General features: G+C 41.9%; 1 protein-coding gene across 1 annotated transcript; it reads left to right on the top strand.

The window, feature by feature from the left end:
• The first annotated feature begins 5,370 nt into the window (after nucleotides 1-5,370).
• LOC148378588 (uncharacterized) lies at nucleotides 5,371-15,532 on the top strand. Its single transcript, XM_088367773.1, has one exon. The coding sequence runs from the start codon at nucleotides 6,260-6,262 to the stop codon at nucleotides 8,264-8,266; it is 2,007 nt and encodes a 668-aa protein (XP_088223899.1). The 5' UTR covers nucleotides 5,371-6,259; the 3' UTR covers nucleotides 8,267-15,532.
• The last annotated feature ends 3,829 nt before the right edge of the window (nucleotides 15,533-19,361 follow it).

Raw genomic sequence — 19,361 nt, 5'->3', positions numbered from 1 at the left:
GAGTGTATATAAGCACCGTTCGGAGCAGGAGCTCTCAGTCTCGATGCGGCCGTGGAAGGGGAAGCAGCTCCCCATGTGATGAAACTAAACTAAATTTAGATGCAATTCCTGTGTGCCAGACCTGAAGAAGGCACAAAAGGTGCCGAAACGTTGTCGATGGCCACACAGATGAACAAAATTTAGCGCAAAATGACGCCGGTACAAAACCAATTGGAAACAAATAGTAATTTACCCACGCTCTACCCAAATAGGAGAGCGCATGGATGCCGCACAGAGCAAGATGCTCTCGCTCCACCCAGATAGGGGAGTCGATGAATTAGGTGCGAGGTACGAATATTTAGTTGAACGCAAGCGCAGCTGTCAATCTTACATGCCAAGTCGAGACTCACTTATTAATTATATAACAAAGGCGACCGGATAGGTAAAGTGCAATCAAGAAACAAACTTACAATAAGCACAAACACGTGTTCAAGGTCACAAACGATCTTTATTAAGCCCTAATTGGTCCTGGCCAGCATGGCGGGTGCGGCCGCAACGGGCAGGATGCTCTGGAGATGGTTGTGGGGTGCGGGCCAGGATGGTAGGACCGTGCCTTTGTTCCTCTCCTTCGGGGGAGGAACTCTTTACCTAATCCTAACTCGCCTGTGCCACCTCCAGTGCGCCCCCCCCACGTTTCCGGTTTCCATCGAGCTCCTGTTACGTCTGTGTGCTGTCCCCTAAACTGGTCTTATCCCAGCCCTAATCCTAACCTATCCCCCATCCTAACCTAACCCCCTACCCTAACCCTAATCCTAACCCTAACCCTAACCCTAACCTTAACCCTAACCCTAACCCTAACCCTAACCTGACCCCATTTCCCGACAAGACAAAAACGTCAACCTGCAAGTTAAATTTGAAAATAAACAAGTCAAAATCTGAACGTAAACACAAATTTGAACAATAATGGCAAATAAGCACTATTTGAGACCAAAAGGCAGTTAAAAGTAAATACTTACCTCAAATAAAACCACAATACTCACCCAAAACAAAAACAAAAAATGTGCATACCTATCAAATTGAATGTAAACAATTGCAAATAAGCATTATTTGGGACGAAAAAAAGCAAAAAAAGCAGTTAAAAGTAAAATACTTACCTTAATTAAAACCATAATACTTACCCAAAACAAAAAAAATACCCCATTTACCGACAAGACAAAAACGTCAACCTGCAAGTTAAATTTGAAAATAAACAAGTCAAAATCTGAACGTAAACACAAATTTGAACAAAAAATAATGGCAAATAAGCACTATTTGAGACCAAAATGCAGTTAAAAGTAAATACTTACCTCAAATAAAACCACAATACTCACCCAAAACAAAAAAAATGTGCATACCTATCAAATTGAATGTAAACAATTGCAAATAAGCATTATTTGGGACAAAAAAAAGCAAAAAAGCAGTTAAAAGTAAAATACTTACCTTAATTAAAACCATAATACTATCAAATTGAATGTAAACAATTGCAAATAAGCATTATTTGGGACAAAAAAAGCAAAAAAAGCAGTTAAAAGTAAAATACTTACCTTAATTAAAACCATAATACTTACCCAAAACAAAAAAATATACTTACCTATTCCGGAGATCACAAATCCACGCCCAATCGGTGCCTGCAAGAAAACAAGTTACCATGTTAAAGAAACAAGCGCAAATCGCTGGCTCCGCCCACTTGGAGGAGTGTATATAAGCACCGTTCGGAGCAGGAGCTCTCAGTCTCGATGCGGCCGTGGAAGGGGAAGCAGCTCCCCATGTGATGAAACTAAACTAAATTTAGATGCAATTCCTGTGTGCCAGACCTGAAGAAGGCACAAAAGGTGCCGAAACGTTGTCGATGGCCACACAGATGAACAAAATTTAGCGCAAAATGACGCCGGTACAAAACCAATTGGAAACAAATAGTAATTTACCCACGCTCTACCCAAATAGGAGAGCGCATGGATGCCGCACAGAGCAAGATGCTCTCGCTCCACCCACATAGGGGAGTCGATGAATTAGGTGCGAGGTACGAATATTTAGTTGAACGCAAGCGCAGCTGTCAATCTTACATGCCAAGTCGAGACTCACTTATTAATTATATAACAAAGGCGACCGGATAGGTAAAGTGCAATCAAGAAACAAACTTACAATAAGCACAAACACGTGTTCAAGGTCACAAACGATCTTTATTAAGCCCTAATTGGTCCTGGCCAGCATGGCGGGTGCGGCCGCAACGGGCAGGATGCTCTGGAGATGGTTGTGGGGTGCGGGCCAGGATGGTAGGACCGTGCCTTTGTTCCTCTCCTTCGGGGGAGGAACTCTTTACCTAATCCTAACTCGCCTGTGCCACCTCCAGTGCGCCCCCCCCACGTTTCCGGTTTCCATCGAGCTCCTGTTACGTCTGTGTGCTGTCCCCTAAACTGGTCTTATCCCAGCCCTAATCCTAACCTATCCCCCATCCTAACCTAACCCCCTACCCTAACCCTAATCCTAACCCTAACCCTAACCCTAACCTTAACCCTAACCCTAACCCTAACCCTAACCTGACCCCATTTCCCGACAAGACAAAAACGTCAACCTGCAAGTTAAATTTGAAAATAAACAAGTCAAAATCTGAACGTAAACACAAATTTGAACAATAATGGCAAATAAGCACTATTTGAGACCAAAAGGCAGTTAAAAGTAAATACTTACCTCAAATAAAACCACAATACTCACCCAAAACAAAAACAAAAAATGTGCATACCTATCAAATTGAATGTAAACAATTGCAAATAAGCATTATTTGGGACGAAAAAAAGCAAAAAAAGCAGTTAAAAGTAAAATACTTACCTTAATTAAAACCATAATACTTACCCAAAACAAAAAAAATACCCCATTTACCGACAAGACAAAAACGTCAACCTGCAAGTTAAATTTGAAAATAAACAAGTCAAAATCTGAACGTAAACACAAATTTGAACAAAAAATAATGGCAAATAAGCACTATTTGAGACCAAAATGCAGTTAAAAGTAAATACTTACCTCAAATAAAACCACAATACTCACCCAAAACAAAAAAAATGTGCATACCTATCAAATTGAATGTAAACAATTGCAAATAAGCATTATTTGGGACAAAAAAAAGCAAAAAAGCAGTTAAAAGTAAAATACTTACCTTAATTAAAACCATAATACTATCAAATTGAATGTAAACAATTGCAAATAAGCATTATTTGGGACAAAAAAAGCAAAAAAAGCAGTTAAAAGTAAAATACTTACCTTAATTAAAACCATAATACTTACCCAAAACAAAAAAATATACTTACCTATTCCGGAGATCACAAATCCACGCCCAATCGGTGCCTGCAAGAAAACAAGTTACCATGTTAAAGAAACAAGCGCAAATCGCTGGCTCCGCCCACTTGGAGGAGTGTATATAAGCACCGTTCGGAGCAGGAGCTCTCAGTCTCGATGCGGCCGTGGAAGGGGAAGCAGCTCCCCATGTGATGAAACTAAACTAAATTTAGATGCAATTCCTGTGTGCCAGACCTGAAGAAGGCACAAAAGGTGCCGAAACGTTGTCGATGGCCACACAGATGAACAAAATTTAGCGCAAAATGACGCCGGTACAAAACCAATTGGAAACAAATAGTAATTTACCCACGCTCTACCCAAATAGGAGAGCGCATGGATGCCGCACAGAGCAAGATGCTCTCGCTCCACCCACATAGGGGAGTCGATGAATTAGGTGCGAGGTACGAATATTTAGTTGAACGCAAGCGCAGCTGTCAATCTTACATGCCAAGTCGAGACTCACTTATTAATTATATAACAAAGGCGACCGGATAGGTAAAGTGCAATCAAGAAACAAACTTACAATAAGCACAAACACGTGTTCAAGGTCACAAACGATCTTTATTAAGCCCTAATTGGTCCTGGCCAGCATGGCGGGTGCGGCCGCAACGGGCAGGATGCTCTGGAGATGGTTGTGGGGTGCGGGCCAGGATGGTAGGACCGTGCCTTTGTTCCTCTCCTTCGGGGGAGGAACTCTTTACCTAATCCTAACTCGCCTGTGCCACCTCCAGTGCGCCCCCCCCACGTTTCCGGTTTCCATCGAGCTCCTGTTACGTCTGTGTGCTGTCCCCTAAACTGGTCTTATCCCAGCCCTAATCCTAACCTATCCCCCATCCTAACCTAACCCCCTACCCTAACCCTAATCCTAACCCTAACCCTAACCCTAACCTTAACCCTAACCCTAACCCTAACCCTAACCTGACCCCATTTCCCGACAAGACAAAAACGTCAACCTGCAAGTTAAATTTGAAAATAAACAAGTCAAAATCTGAACGTAAACACAAATTTGAACAATAATGGCAAATAAGCACTATTTGAGACCAAAAGGCAGTTAAAAGTAAATACTTACCTCAAATAAAACCACAATACTCACCCAAAACAAAAACAAAAAATGTGCATACCTATCAAATTGAATGTAAACAATTGCAAATAAGCATTATTTGGGACGAAAAAAAGCAAAAAAAGCAGTTAAAAGTAAAATACTTACCTTAATTAAAACCATAATACTTACCCAAAACAAAAAAAATACCCCATTTACCGACAAGACAAAAACGTCAACCTGCAAGTTAAATTTGAAAATAAACAAGTCAAAATCTGAACGTAAACACAAATTTGAACAAAAAATAATGGCAAATAAGCACTATTTGAGACCAAAATGCAGTTAAAAGTAAATACTTACCTCAAATAAAACCACAATACTCACCCAAAACAAAAAAAATGTGCATACCTATCAAATTGAATGTAAACAATTGCAAATAAGCATTATTTGGGACAAAAAAAAGCAAAAAAGCAGTTAAAAGTAAAATACTTACCTTAATTAAAACCATAATACTATCAAATTGAATGTAAACAATTGCAAATAAGCATTATTTGGGACAAAAAAAGCAAAAAAAGCAGTTAAAAGTAAAATACTTACCTTAATTAAAACCATAATACTTACCCAAAACAAAAAAATATACTTACCTATTCCGGAGATCACAAATCCACGCCCAATCGGTGCCTGCAAGAAAACAAGTTACCATGTTAAAGAAACAAGCGCAAATCGCTGGCTCCGCCCACTTGGAGGAGTGTATATAAGCACCGTTCGGAGCAGGAGCTCTCAGTCTCGATGCGGCCGTGGAAGGGGAAGCAGCTCCCCATGTGATGAAACTAAACTAAATTTAGATGCAATTCCTGTGTGCCAGACCTGAAGAAGGCACAAAAGGTGCCGAAACGTTGTCGATGGCCACACAGATGAACAAAATTTAGCGCAAAATGACGCCGGTACAAAACCAATTGGAAACAAATAGTAATTTACCCACGCTCTACCCAAATAGGAGAGCGCATGGATGCCGCACAGAGCAAGATGCTCTCGCTCCACCCAGATAGGGGAGTCGATGAATTAGGTGCGAGGTACGAATATTTAGTTGAACGCAAGCGCAGCTGTCAATCTTACATGCCAAGTCGAGACTCACTTATTAATTATATAACAAAGGCGACCGGATAGGTAAAGTGCAATCAAGAAACAAACTTACAATAAGCACAAACACGTGTTCAAGGTCACAAACGATCTTTATTAAGCCCTAATTGGTCCTGGCCAGCATGGCGGGTGCGGCCGCAACGGGCAGGATGCTCTGGAGATGGTTGTGGGGTGCGGGCCAGGATGGTAGGACCGTGCCTTTGTTCCTCTCCTTCGGGGGAGGAACTCTTTACCTAATCCTAACCCTAACCCTAACCCTAACCCTAACCCTAACCCTAACCCTACCCTAACCCTAACCCTAACCCTAACCCTAACCCTAACCCTAACCCTGGTGAATTTCTCTTGCCAGCTCCCAGAGGTGGAACAGGAGAACTTAGCAAGCCTGAACCAACATATTGAAAGGAATATGCCACACATTCCCCTTCTGCCTGGGGAAAAGTTCCAAACGGATGACAAGGGGATCCATTGGACGCCGGAAACAGCCAGACATATGTTGGATCATTGGAGGGCCTATTTAAACTCCTACACCCCCTGAATCCGACACAGGCAGGGGCGGAAAACAGTTTATCCCTACAGGACGCCAATGTGGTGGTTTTATCGAACAACTTCAAACTTTCGGGACCTCAGCACAGCCTACTGAGTAAGGGACTGACCTTCGTACCTACCTTAGGCATAGGCAAAGGTCAGAAGGCGCAATTATTGTCAGATATACAGACATATCACCGTAGGGTCATGTTGACTGCCCATTTCAATAATTCGGATCGAAAAGAGGTCCTTCCATTTGTGGGCCCATCTCATTGGACCCCACCGATCACCCAGTTACCAATCACGATTCAAAACTTAGTAAAGGCGGATCGGAATGTTTTCAGAAGACATTTTAAGTCAGTCCCGGAGAAATCAAACATGTCACTACAGGAAGTTAAAGCATTACGGGAATTGGCAAACATGAAGCACATTGTTATTAAGCCTGCTGACAAGGGGTCAGCAATTGTCATCATGAGTAGAGAACAATACACTTTGGAAGTAGAAAGACAATTGAATGATACAAACTATTATAAAAAATTGGACCAGCCAATATATATGGAAACAATTCATATGGTAACGGAAATATTGGACTCATTAGTAAGCAAAAAATTCATCAGTCACAAACAACGACTATACTTAAGAGGCAAACAACAGCCACGCGAGAGACGGTTTTACATTTTGCCGAAGATACACAAAGATCAAGAAAGTTGGACGATCCCCTTTGAGGTCCCTCCAGGAAGGCCAATAGTCTCTGACTGTGGCAGTGAAACTTATTTCACTGCGGAATATCTAGAGTTCTATCTGACTCCTCTGTCAATCAAGCATCCTGCCTATGTCCAAGATACGTACCACTTCATTGACATGGTCAAAGCCTTGCAGGTCCCTTCAGAATTTAACTTTTTCTCTATGGATGTTAATAACTTGTATACAAATATTCCAATTGAGGCCGGAATTGAATGCGTTAAACAAATTTTTCGAAAGCATCCGGATCCAAAGAGACCGGACGACGAGTTATTGAAATTATTGGAGATCAACCTAACCCGGAATGATTTCATGTTTGATGAAAAATTCTATTTGCAGATCAAGGGCACGGCCATGGGTAAGAAATTCGCACCGGCCTATGCTAATATCTTCATGGCCAATTGGGAGGAAGGAGCATTGTCAAAATGTGAACAACGACCGACCTGTTACCTACGATACTTGGACGATATATGGGGTATTTGGGAAGGATCGGAAAAGGATTTCAAGGAGTTTGTGAAGACCCTCAACTCCCATGATCCCTCTATACAGCTTAAGACCGAATTTCACGGGAATTCAATCAATTTTTTGGACACAACCATTTTTAAGGGACCCAATTTTTTGAATAGTCCGAGGCTAGACATTAAAGTCTATTTTAAGACTACAGACACACATGCCCTATTACATAAAGCAAGTTTCCATCCAGTACATACCTTCAGGGGGATTGTAAAGTCACAACTGCTAAGATTTAGCCGGATTTGTACGAGAGACGAGGATTTTTGCGAAGCGGTTAAGATCTTGTTTACAGCTCTGAAGAAACGGGGGTATAGTAAGCCCTTTCTCAGACACTGCCTTCGTACCTTTCAGGAGAGAAAGGTCAAGGGTCAGGAGAAGATCATCCCTCTGATCACTACCTTCTCATCAATCAGTACTCTGTTAAACAGGAAATTCAAAACCAATTTCCAGGAACTGGGTGTCCGAGATGGACTATTTTCTGGGACTAAGGTCATTTCTGCCTACAAGCGGAACAAGAGTCTGGCAGACATTTTGATCCGGGCAAAATTGCCATCATTGAAGTGGGACAAACCCTTATTGTTGGACACTCAATTCAAGAGACTAAATTTCATTAAAAATATAGAAACGGGAACAGTATTTGGAATTGAACAGGGATTCAACCCAAAATCTAGAAATTGTGTTTATGTTATTTTTTGTAACAAATGTGGGATCCAATATGTTGGCGAATCACGAAACAATTTGTCCACACGCATGTATCAGCATCGTTATAATGTGAAGAACAAGAAGGAAATGGACACACCCTTAGTTAAACATTTTGTTGATCATGGTATGGCCTCAATGAGAATAGCGGGATTAGAAAGGAACATTAATTGGACAGACAGAGAAAGAAAAGGGAGGGAACGATATTGGATATTTACATTGGGAACTAGGGAGCCAATTGGACTAAACATTAAGCATTGAAGATTCACCATACACCACTTGATTTGGATCCTGACTACAATCCCATCCCTAACCCCAATCCCTACTCCTTACCCATAATCCTAACCTAACCCCAATCCCTACTCCTTACCCATAATCCTAACCTAACCCCAAACCTAATCCTAACCCTAACCCTAACCCTAACCCTAATCCTAACCCTAACCCTAACCCTAACCCTAATCCTAACCCTAACCCTAACCCTAACCCTAATCCTAACCCTAACCCTAATCCTAACCCTAACCCTAACCCTAACCCCTAACCCCAACCACATCACACAATCCTAACATCAACAATCGCCTAAATTATAATTCTGCCGCTAATTACAACTAACAAAATTTTGCAGAGTATAACATGAAAAAATTTTTTTAAAAAATTGACAATTACAAATTTTCAAAAACACTAAGAAAGCTTAAAAATACATAAAAGCTTAGAACGTCAAAATTTAAAATGTATAAATACTAATTAATTTAAAATCATTTACGAAATTTCAGAAGTATTAAAAACACAGAGGTAACATTAAATATTAATTGATGATTGAGTCACAAAGACACAAATAAACAAAACAATATTAACACAAATTATACATTTGATGTAAAATAAGCAACAGAACGAATGAAAATAATTAGACCAGTGTATTTAGTGGTTTATGGTGCGAAAAGTGATATACAAGTCAACAAAATAAAATCCGAATCAAAAGTAAAAAAGGAAAAAGGAAAAGGGACCCGGAAAAAATAAAAAATGAAAGAGTATAAAAGGAGGTGAGAAAAAAACAGGCTCATTGTGCATTTGTCTCTCGAACAGTCGACAACTCTCTGCTCTCTTAAAAACTAGCCAACTCTTTCACTAATATATTTTTTGGGGAGTTTTCTTCATTTTTTTCGTTTATTTTGTTTGATAGTACCTGATGAAGACCGATTAAGGTCGAAACGTCGTATTTGTTTCAGTTCATTTAAAAAGAAATTTATTTGTTTTTGGCACAATACACTGGGTTTGGGTTATTGGGGACTTTATTGATTTGGGGGTCTCAATAAATACGTGAATAAATAAAGGGATTGAATTGGATTTCATTGGCAAATTAGTACATTAAATGCTTTGGTAAATAAATACAGTTAAAAATACATAAAAATTTCAAAATCGAAAAAAGTAAAAAAAACAACAATGACAGAGTGGACGGTGGTTAGTCGTGGTCGGAGGGGACCACGTCAACCGCCCAATTTTTTGGACAGGGAGGATAGGGGATCCTGGGACCGGGAGGTCCGTGCACCTCCTCGCTCCTTTTGGAGTGGGTCTCTGTACTCAAAACCTAACCCTAACCCTAACCCTAACCCTAACCCTAACCCTAACCCTAACCCTAACCCTTGCATTTCCCATTGCCTTTCCGTGGTATCTGCGGGTTTTGGTTGAGATGCTCGCATTTCCCATTGCCTGGTTAGGACCATGTTTCTCTCTCTCTGTCTCTGTCTCTCTCTCTCTCTCTCTCTCTCTCTCTCTCTCTCTCGTTCTCTCATTCTCTCTTTTTCTCTCTCTCTCTCTCTCTCTCTCTCTCTCTCTCTCTCTATCTCTTGCTCTCTCGCTCTCTCATTCTCTCTCTCTCTCTCTCTCTCTTTTTTTCTCTCACTCTCTCTCTCTCTCTCTCGCTCTCTCTCTCTCTCTCTTTCTCTCTAACCCTAACCCTGACCCTAATCCTAACCCTAACCTCTCTCTCTCTCTCTCTCTCTCTCTCTCTCTTTTTTTCTCTCACTCTCCTCTCTCTCTCTCTCTCTCTCTCTCTAACCCTAACCCTGACCCTAATCCTAACCCTGACCTCTCTCTCTCTCTCTCTCTCTCTCTCTCTCTCTCTCTCTCTCTCTCTCTCTCTCTCTCTCTCTCTCTCTCTCTCTAACCCTAACCCTGACCCTAATCCTAACCCTAACCTCTCTCTCTCTTTCGCTCTCTCTCTCTCTCTCTCTCTCTCTTGCTCTCTCGCTCTCTCGTTTTCTCTTTCTCTCTCCCTCTCTCCCTCTCTCGCTCTCTCGCTCTCTCTCTCTCTTTCTCTCTCTCTCCCCCTCTCTCTCTCTCGCTCTCTCGCTTTCTCTCTCTCTCTCTCTCTCTCTCTCTCTCTCTCTCTCTCTCTTTTTTTAATTTTGACCAAAATAAAAAAGGAAAGTCTAAACTTTAATCAGACTCTTTTTTTAACTCGAACAAAATTCTAAGCGCGTTTTCTTTCCAGACTAAAAGTGACGATAGAGAACGGGAGAGTACACATGAGGGCGCCATAGACACATAAAATGGCTGTCTGGCAAACAGGGCTTAGTTGGATAGAATCACTAATTGGTTATTATTATCTTTTAAATGTAGAAATAAATAAGTGGGAAAAACGCTAATAGATAGTATTAAATTGTTTTTTAACATTTTGTTTATTTTGATCGCTTTTGGGGTGGATATTGTAATGAATACGCTTGGGGACAGTTGGTTGCTATGACAATGTAAGCGTCATCACGGATACTTCCGGCTTGGCTAACGTTTACTAGCCACTTGACGCGCACGGCTATTTCGTTTTAATTGCACGGTTTTATTATTGTGGTGGGCGAGTGGATTTACGGACAATAGTGATCGGGTAGTGCGAGTTAACAATAGCAATCGAAATGTATTCTGTTATTATCACTGGGATGGGTAATTTTAATAATATTTTCGATTAACGGGGTCCACTACGACATTTTGCAGGGGTTATGGGTACTTCCGGGTTGCTAGTGCGAGGGCTTGTGGGTACTTCCGGGTTGCTAATGCTCACGACGTTGGCGCCGGTACGCCAAAAAAGAAAATAGAAAAAGAAGGAGGAAGAGCGATTTCGTCCTAAATATGCGATCTTATTAATGTTAGCAATTGAATTTACGGATAAATGGGACCGGTTAATACATTTGAATAATACCAATGACCTTAATGGAAGTTTATTCGCTTTTTAACACTTTGTGGTATGAGTTTTCCGACTTGCTAATGCTATATAGCCGCGATTTGCGTTAATCGATTTATTTCCAAATAGGTTGTTGCGAATTAAATTTGAGGTTGCAGGGGAACAGTTAACACAATTAAACGGCACAAATGTGTTTTGTCTAACTTTATTTAGTGCTTATTACATTGTTAGATAGGTTTAGGGACGGGATTGGTTGACGAGCCGCCGAGACACTTCGCAAAGGCTCATGGGAATTTGACAGTGATACCGTGAACCAAGAAAGTGGCGCTGGGAATGACAATCTCCTAAGGTAAGACTTTTCCGGTTGATAAATGTCAGATAAACGGATGATAAAAAACACAGTCCCTTTGATAAAATAATATTAATTACGTGGATATAATGGTTTAAAGGGTTTTACATCACAGCAGGACTACAGGCAGACCTCCAATTATGCTGATAAACTTGGCCAGAAACTTAAATGAAATAATATAACATCGAGTTAAATACAAACATACGTAATGATGGTTTAAATTCAATGAATCAATAAATTAAAAGAGGCAAAGACTGACCTATTGATCTTTTCTGTCTGCGTTAAAGCTGGACAGTTGACTTGACAAATAACTGTAATTTTAATTGACCTGGTAGACACACACCGGGGCTCGATCAACCCCGGCGGGGCCTCCCTTGGGCGAGGGTGTCTGGTGATAATGGCCGAAACACTCTGTGACCCCAAGGTCCACTACTGATGACGTGTCTACAAAATTATGACGTTCAAATTACCCACAACAAGGACGACTTAATGGGACTCTTTGTAAACAAAACGGTTGGTTTTAAAACAATATATAATAAAAAAAATATATTAGTTCAAACACAACTAAGAGTTAATAGACACAATTTAAGACAAGGGTAGTCTCATAGGTCAGTACTTTTCTGTCGCTTTTCACTGTATTTCCATCTTGCTGGCCGAAGACCTGGGTGGCGCCTCAGCTACTCGGGGGAGGTTCTGGCAGGAGTGCAGTCTCACTTCGCCGTCCTTCGTACCCAATCCAGATTTTATGTGACCTTCGCTTTTCACTCTATTTCCATCTTGCTGGCCGAAGACCTGGGTGGCGCCTCAGCTACTCGGGGGAGGTTCTGGCAGGAGTGCAGTCTCACTTCGCCGTCCTTCGTACCCAATCCAGATTTTATGTGACCTGGTACGGCGAGGTTTACTGGTGAGACATGCGTAGGCCCGTGCCTTCCGTTGCCTTCTATCTAACCGACAGGGTCGGCGGACCCTTTGGGGAAGGTTTAGCGAGTAAAACTCAAAATACCTAACCAGCCAGTGCCCTTCGGACATCCCAGTATGACCTTAAGCCAAATTATCGGGTCACATACTTTGCGGGTTTTGGTTGAGATGCTTGCATTTCCCATTGCCTTTCCGTGGTATCTGCGGGTTTTGGTTGAGATGCTCGCATTTCCCATTGCCTGGTTAGGACCATGTTTCTCTCTCTCTGTCTCTGTCTCTCTCTCTCTCTCTCTCTCTCTCTCTCTCTCTCGTTCTCTCATTCTCTCTTTTTCTCTCTCTCTCTCTCTCTCTCTCTCTCTCTCTCTCTATCTCTTGCTCTCTCGCTCTCTCATTCTCTCTCTCTCTCTCTCTCTCTTTTTTTCTCTCACTCTCTCTCTCTCTCTCTCGCTCTCTCTCTCTCTCTCTTTCTCTCTAACCCTAACCCTGACCCTAATCCTAACCCTAACCTCTCTCTCTCTCTCTCTCTCTCTCTCTCTTTTTTTCTCTCACTCTCTCTCTCTCTCTCTCTCTCTCTCTAACCCTAACCCTGACCCTAATCCTAACCCTGACCTCTCTCTCTCTCTCTCTCTCTCTCTCTCTCTCTCTCTCTCTCTCTCTCTCTCTCTCTCTCTCTCTCTCTCTCTCTCAACCCTAACCCTGACCCTAATCCTAACCCTAACCTCTCTCTCTCTTTCGCTCTCTCTCTCTCTCTCTCTCTCTCTTGCTCTCTCGCTCTCTCGTTTTCTCTTTCTCTCTCCCTCTCTCCCTCTCTCGCTCTCTCGCTCTCTCTCTCTCTTTCTCTCTCTCTCCCCCTCTCTCTCTCTCGCTCTCTCGCTTTCTCTCTCTCTCTCTCTCTCTCTCTCTCTCTCTCTCTCTCTCTCTCTCTCTTTTTTTTAATTTTGACCAAAATAAAAAAGGAAAGTCTAAACTTTAATCAGACTCTTTTTTTAACTCGAACAAAATTCTAAGCGCGTTTTCTTTCCAGACTAAAAGTGACGATAGAGAACGGGAGAGTACACATGAGGGCGCCATAGACACATAAAATGGCTGTCTGGCAAACAGGGCTTAGTTGGATAGAATCACTAATTGGTTATTATTATCTTTTAAATGTAGAAATAAATAAGTGGGAAAAACGCTAATAGATAGTATTAAATTGTTTTTTAACATTTTGTTTATTTTGATCGCTTTTGGGGTGGATATTGTAATGAATACGCTTGGGGACAGTTGGTTGCTATGACAATGTAAGCGTCATCACGGATACTTCCGGCTTGGCTAACGTTTACTAGCCACTTGACGCGCACGGCTATTTCGTTTTAATTGCACGGTTTTATTATTGTGGTGGGCGAGTGGATTTACGGACAATAGTGATCGGGTAGTGCGAGTTAACAATAGCAATCGAAATGTATTCTGTTATTATCACTGGGATGGGTAATTTTAATAATATTTTCGATTAACGGGGTCCACTACGACATTTTGCAGGGGTTATGGGTACTTCCGGGTTGCTAGTGCGAGGGCTTGTGGGTACTTCCGGGTTGCTAATGCTCACGACGTTGGCGCCGGTACGCCAAAAAAGAAAATAGAAAAAGAAGGAGGAAGAGCGATTTCGTCCTAAATATGCGATCTTATTAATGTTAGCAATTGAATTTACGGATAAATGGGACCGGTTAATACATTTGAATAATACCAATGACCTTAATGGAAGTTTATTCGCTTTTTAACACTTTGTGGTATGAGTTTTCCGACTTGCTAATGCTATATAGCCGCGATTTGCGTTAATCGATTTATTTCCAAATAGGTTGTTGCGAATTAAATTTGAGGTTGCAGGGGAACAGTTAACACAATTAAACGGCACAAATGTGTTTTGTCTAACTTTATTTAGTGCTTATTACATTGTTAGATAGGTTTAGGGACGGGATTGGTTGACGAGCCGCCGAGACACTTCGCAAAGGCTCATGGGAATTTGACAGTGATACCGTGAACCAAGAAAGTGGCGCTGGGAATGACAATCTCCTAAGGTAAGACTTTTCCGGTTGATAAATGTCAGATAAACGGATGATAAAAAACACAGTCCCTTTGATAAAATAATATTAATTACGTGGATATAATGGTTTAAAGGGTTTTACATCACAGCAGGACTACAGGCAGACCTCCAATTATGCTGATAAACTTGGCCAGAAACTTAAATGAAATAATATAACATCGAGTTAAATACAAACATACGTAATGATGGTTTAAATTCAATGAATCAATAAATTAAAAGAGGCAAAGACTGACCTATTGATCTTTTCTGTCTGCGTTAAAGCTGGACAGTTGACTTGACAAATAACTGTAATTTTAATTGACCTGGTAGACACACACCGGGGCTCGATCAACCCCGGCGGGGCCTCCCTTGGGCGAGGGTGTCTGGTGATAATGGCCGAAACACTCTGTGACCCCAAGGTCCACTACTGATGACGTGTCTACAAAATTATGACGTTCAAATTACCCACAACAAGGACGACTTAATGGGACTCTTTGTAAACAAAACGGTTGGTTTTAAAACAATATATAATAAAAAAAATATATTAGTTCAAACACAACTAAGAGTTAATAGACACAATTTAAGACAAGGGTAGTCTCATAGGTCAGTACTTTTCTGTCGCTTTTCACTGTATTTCCATCTTGCTGGCCGAAGACCTGGGTGGCGCCTCAGCTACTCGGGGGAGGTTCTGGCAGGAGTGCAGTCTCACTTCGCCGTCCTTCGTACCCAATCCAGATTTTATGTGACCTTCGCTTTTCACTGTATTTCCATCTTGCTGGCCGAAGACCTGGGTGGCGCCTCAGCTACTCGGGGGAGGTTCTGGCAGGAGTGCAGTCTCACTTCGCCGTCCTTCGTACCCAATCCAGATTTTATGTGACCTGGTACGGCGAGGTTTACTGGTGAGACATGCGTAGGCCCGTGCCTTCCGTTGCCTTCTATCTAACCGACAGGGTCGGCGGACCCTTTGGGGAAGGTTTAGCGAGTAAAACTCAAAATACCTAACCCTAACCCTAACCCTAACCCTAACCCTAACCCTAACCCTTACCCTAACCCTAACCCTAACCCTAACCCTAACCCTAACCCGTGTGAAACAAAAAAGAAGAGAGAAAAAGAAATCGGTATAATGTGAAGAACAAGAAGGAAATGGACACACCCTTAGTTAAACATTTTGTTGATCATGGTATGGCCTCAATGAGAATAGCGGGATTAGAAAGGAACATTAATTGGACAGACAGAGAAAGAAAAGGGAGGGAACGATATTGGATATTTACATTGGGAACTAGGGAGCCAATTGGACTAAACATTAAGCATTGAAGATTCACCATACACCACTTGATTTGGATCCTGACTACAATCCCATCCCTAACCCCATCCCTACTCCTTACCCATAATCCTAACCTAACCCCAATCCCTACTCCTTACCCATAATCCTAACCTAACCCCAAACCTAATCCTAACCCTAACCCTAACCCTACCCTAACCCTAACCCTAACCCTAATCCTAACCCTAACCCTAATCCTAACCCTAACCCTAACCCCTAACCCCAACCACATCACACAATCCTAACATCAACAATCGCCTAAATTATAATTCTGCCGCTAATTACAACTAACAAAATTTTGCAGAGTATAACATGTAAAACTTTTTAAAAAAATTGACAATTACAAATTTTCAAAAACACTAAGAAAGCTTAAAAATACATAAAAGCTTAGAACGTGAAAATTTAAAATGTATAAATACTAATTAATTTAAAATCATTTACGAAATTTCAGAAGTATTAAAAACACAGAGGTAACATTAAATATTAATTGATGATTGAGTCACAAAGACACAAATAAACAAAACAATATTAACACAAATTATACATTTGATGTAAAATAAGCAACAGAACGAATGAAAATAATTAGACCAGTGTATTTAGTGGTTTATGGTGCGAAAAGTGATATTCAAGTCAACAAAATAAAATCCGAATCAAAAGTAAAAAAGGAAAAAGGAAAAGGGGCCCGGAAAAAAGAAAAAATGAAAGAGTATAAAAGGAGGTGAGAAAAAAACAGGCTCATTGTGCATTTGTCTCTCGAACAGTCGACAACTCTCTGCTCTCTTAAAAACTAGCCAACTCTTTCACTAATATATTTTTTGGGGAGTTTTCTTCATTTTTTTCATTTATTTTGTTTTGATAGTACCTGATGAAGACCGATTAAGGTCGAAACGTCGTATTTGTTTCAGTTCATTTAAAAAGAAATTTATTTGTTTTTGGCACAATACACTGGGTTTGGGTTATTGGGGACTTTATTGATTTGGGGGTCTCGATAATTACGTGAATAAATAAAGGGATTGAATTGGATTTCATTGGCAAATTAGTACATTAAATTTATTTGGTAAATAAATAAAGTTAAAAATACACTAGAATTTCAAAATTAAATTAGTTTAAAAGACAACAATGACAGAGTGGACGGTGGTTAGTCGTGGTCGGAGGGGACCACGTCAACCGCCCAATTTTTTGGACAGGGAGGATAGGGGATCCTGGGACCGGGAGGTCCGTGCACCTCCTCGCTCCTTTTGGAGTGGGTCTCTGTACTCAAAACCTAACCCTAACCCTAACCCTAACCCTAACCCTAACCCCTAACCCTAACCCTAACCCTAACCCCTAACCCTAACCCTAACCCTAACCCTAACCCTGGCTGCTTAAAGGTCACATCGTTTCCAGACTCCCCCTATTATTTGACCCGTTCCAGTTTGCCGACCGGCAAAACCGCTCCACTCAGGACGCCATCTCCTCCGTTCTTCACCTGAGCCTGGCTCACCTGGAGGAGAAGAACACCCATGTGCGGAGGCTGTTCCTGGACTTCAGCTCAGCGTTTAACACCATCATCCCACAGCATCTGGTAGGAAAATTGGAACACCTGGGCTTCAACACCCCCCTTCGCAACTGGCTGCTAGACTTCCTCACCAACAGACCTCAGTCAGTCCGGGTCGGACAGAACACCTCTGATGTCATCACCCTCAGCACAGGCTCCCTTCAGGGCTGCGTCCTGAGCCCCCTGCTGTGCGCAATGAACAACACCATCCCGCACTGAACAACACCATGCCGCATTGAACAACACCATGCCGCACTGAACAACACCATCCCGCACTGAACAACACCACCCCGCACTGAACAACACGATCCCGCATTGAACAACACCATCCCGGACTGAACAACACCATGCCGCACTGAACAACACCATTCCGCACTGAACAACACCATGCCGCACTGAACAACACCATGCCGCACTGAACAACACCATGCCGCACTGAACAACACCATGCCGCACTGAACAACATTATGCCGCACTGAACAACACCATGCCGCACTGAACAACACCATCCCGCACTGAACAACACCATGCCGCATTGAACAACACCGTGCCGCACTGAACAACACCATCCTGCACTGAACAACACCATCCCGCACTGAACAACACCATCCCGCACTGAACAACACCATGCCGCATTGAACAACACCGTGCCGCACTGAACAACACCATCCTGCACTGAACAACACCATCCCGCACTGAACAACACCATGCCGCACTGAACAACATTATGGCGCACTGAACAACATTATGCCGCACTGAACAACACCATGCCGCACTGAACAACACCATGCCGCACTGAACAACACCATGCCGCACTGAACAACATTATGCCGCACTGAACAACATTATGCCGCACTGAACAACACCATGCCGCACTGAACAACACCATGCCGCACTGAACAACACCATGCCGCACTGAACAACACGACGTCGCACTGAACAACACGACGCCGCACAGAACAACACGACGCCGCACAGAATAACACAATACCGCACAGAACAACACAATACCGCACAAACAGTTTTAGATAATATTACGTCGCTGTCATGTGACGCGGACATGACGTCAATAGGCGGAACTCATGGCAAAATTATAATCCGTGGGCGTGGCTTGCAACAGGAAGTAGGAAAGCGGCAGTTCTGGCAAACAAGACACAGCTGTTAGTAACACGATGACTAACAAGGCAAATATTTTTGTTTTCAGCTTGCAACTTGACCGTCTAGAGCGTACAAGGTAATTACAACTGTTTTTTTTTAGCCCTGAAAAGCAAGGGAGTGTGGCGTTTGGGAGGAATGTCGAACTCGGCGTCTGCTTCCAGCCACAGACGCCAAATTTCGACGATTATTTCGACTGGTCAACGGTTGTAAATTATTGCGTTGACTAAAAACTTTATTTAACTCTACTCTTAACTTTGCCGTTTCAGATATGCGGGTATTACACCGCGGAAATGACGTCAATAGGCTGAACTCTCGCCAAAATTCAAATCTGTGGGCGCAATGGCCTTGAGCGAGACACCGGATACAAACACGACGATTATCAACAGAAATATCTTTATTTTCCGCTTGCAAGTGGACCGTCTAGAGCGTACACGGTAAGTACAACTCATTGTGTTTAAAAAGATTTACGTTTGTGTAGTTTGCGTTGCGTTGTATCTGTGAATGTTGGTTGAGGCTAAATGTTAATGTTTAATTTCATTCCTTTAGGTTCCACGGTGTTTGTTGGCTGTATGTTTTCCACTGCAAGAAGAGGCTCGTATCATTGACCAGCAGGAGCTACAATGGTGAGTACCCCTTTCGTCTTCCATTTATGTTAAACACTTCCTATTTCATGTCTAACAGTACTCGATTTAACAAATAACCATAAATAAATACAGAGTGGGCAGTCACGTTAACATATGTGATTATCCTGCCTAATATGTTTATCACAAATATGTCACTAATCACTAATATGTTTATTTGTTTATCACAACACCTTTGGACCTTCAGCAATCGATTATTTACCT

The sequence above is a fragment of the Syngnathus floridae genome, unplaced genomic scaffold (genome assembly GCF_059516105.1).
Source record: "Syngnathus floridae isolate MCC-2025c unplaced genomic scaffold, RoL_Sflo_1.0 HiC_scaffold_35, whole genome shotgun sequence".
Classification (NCBI taxonomy): Eukaryota; Metazoa; Chordata; class Actinopteri; order Syngnathiformes; family Syngnathidae; genus Syngnathus; species Syngnathus floridae.
Note: the sequence above shows the minus strand (reverse complement) of the source record. Positions and strands in the feature narration are given on the sequence as shown.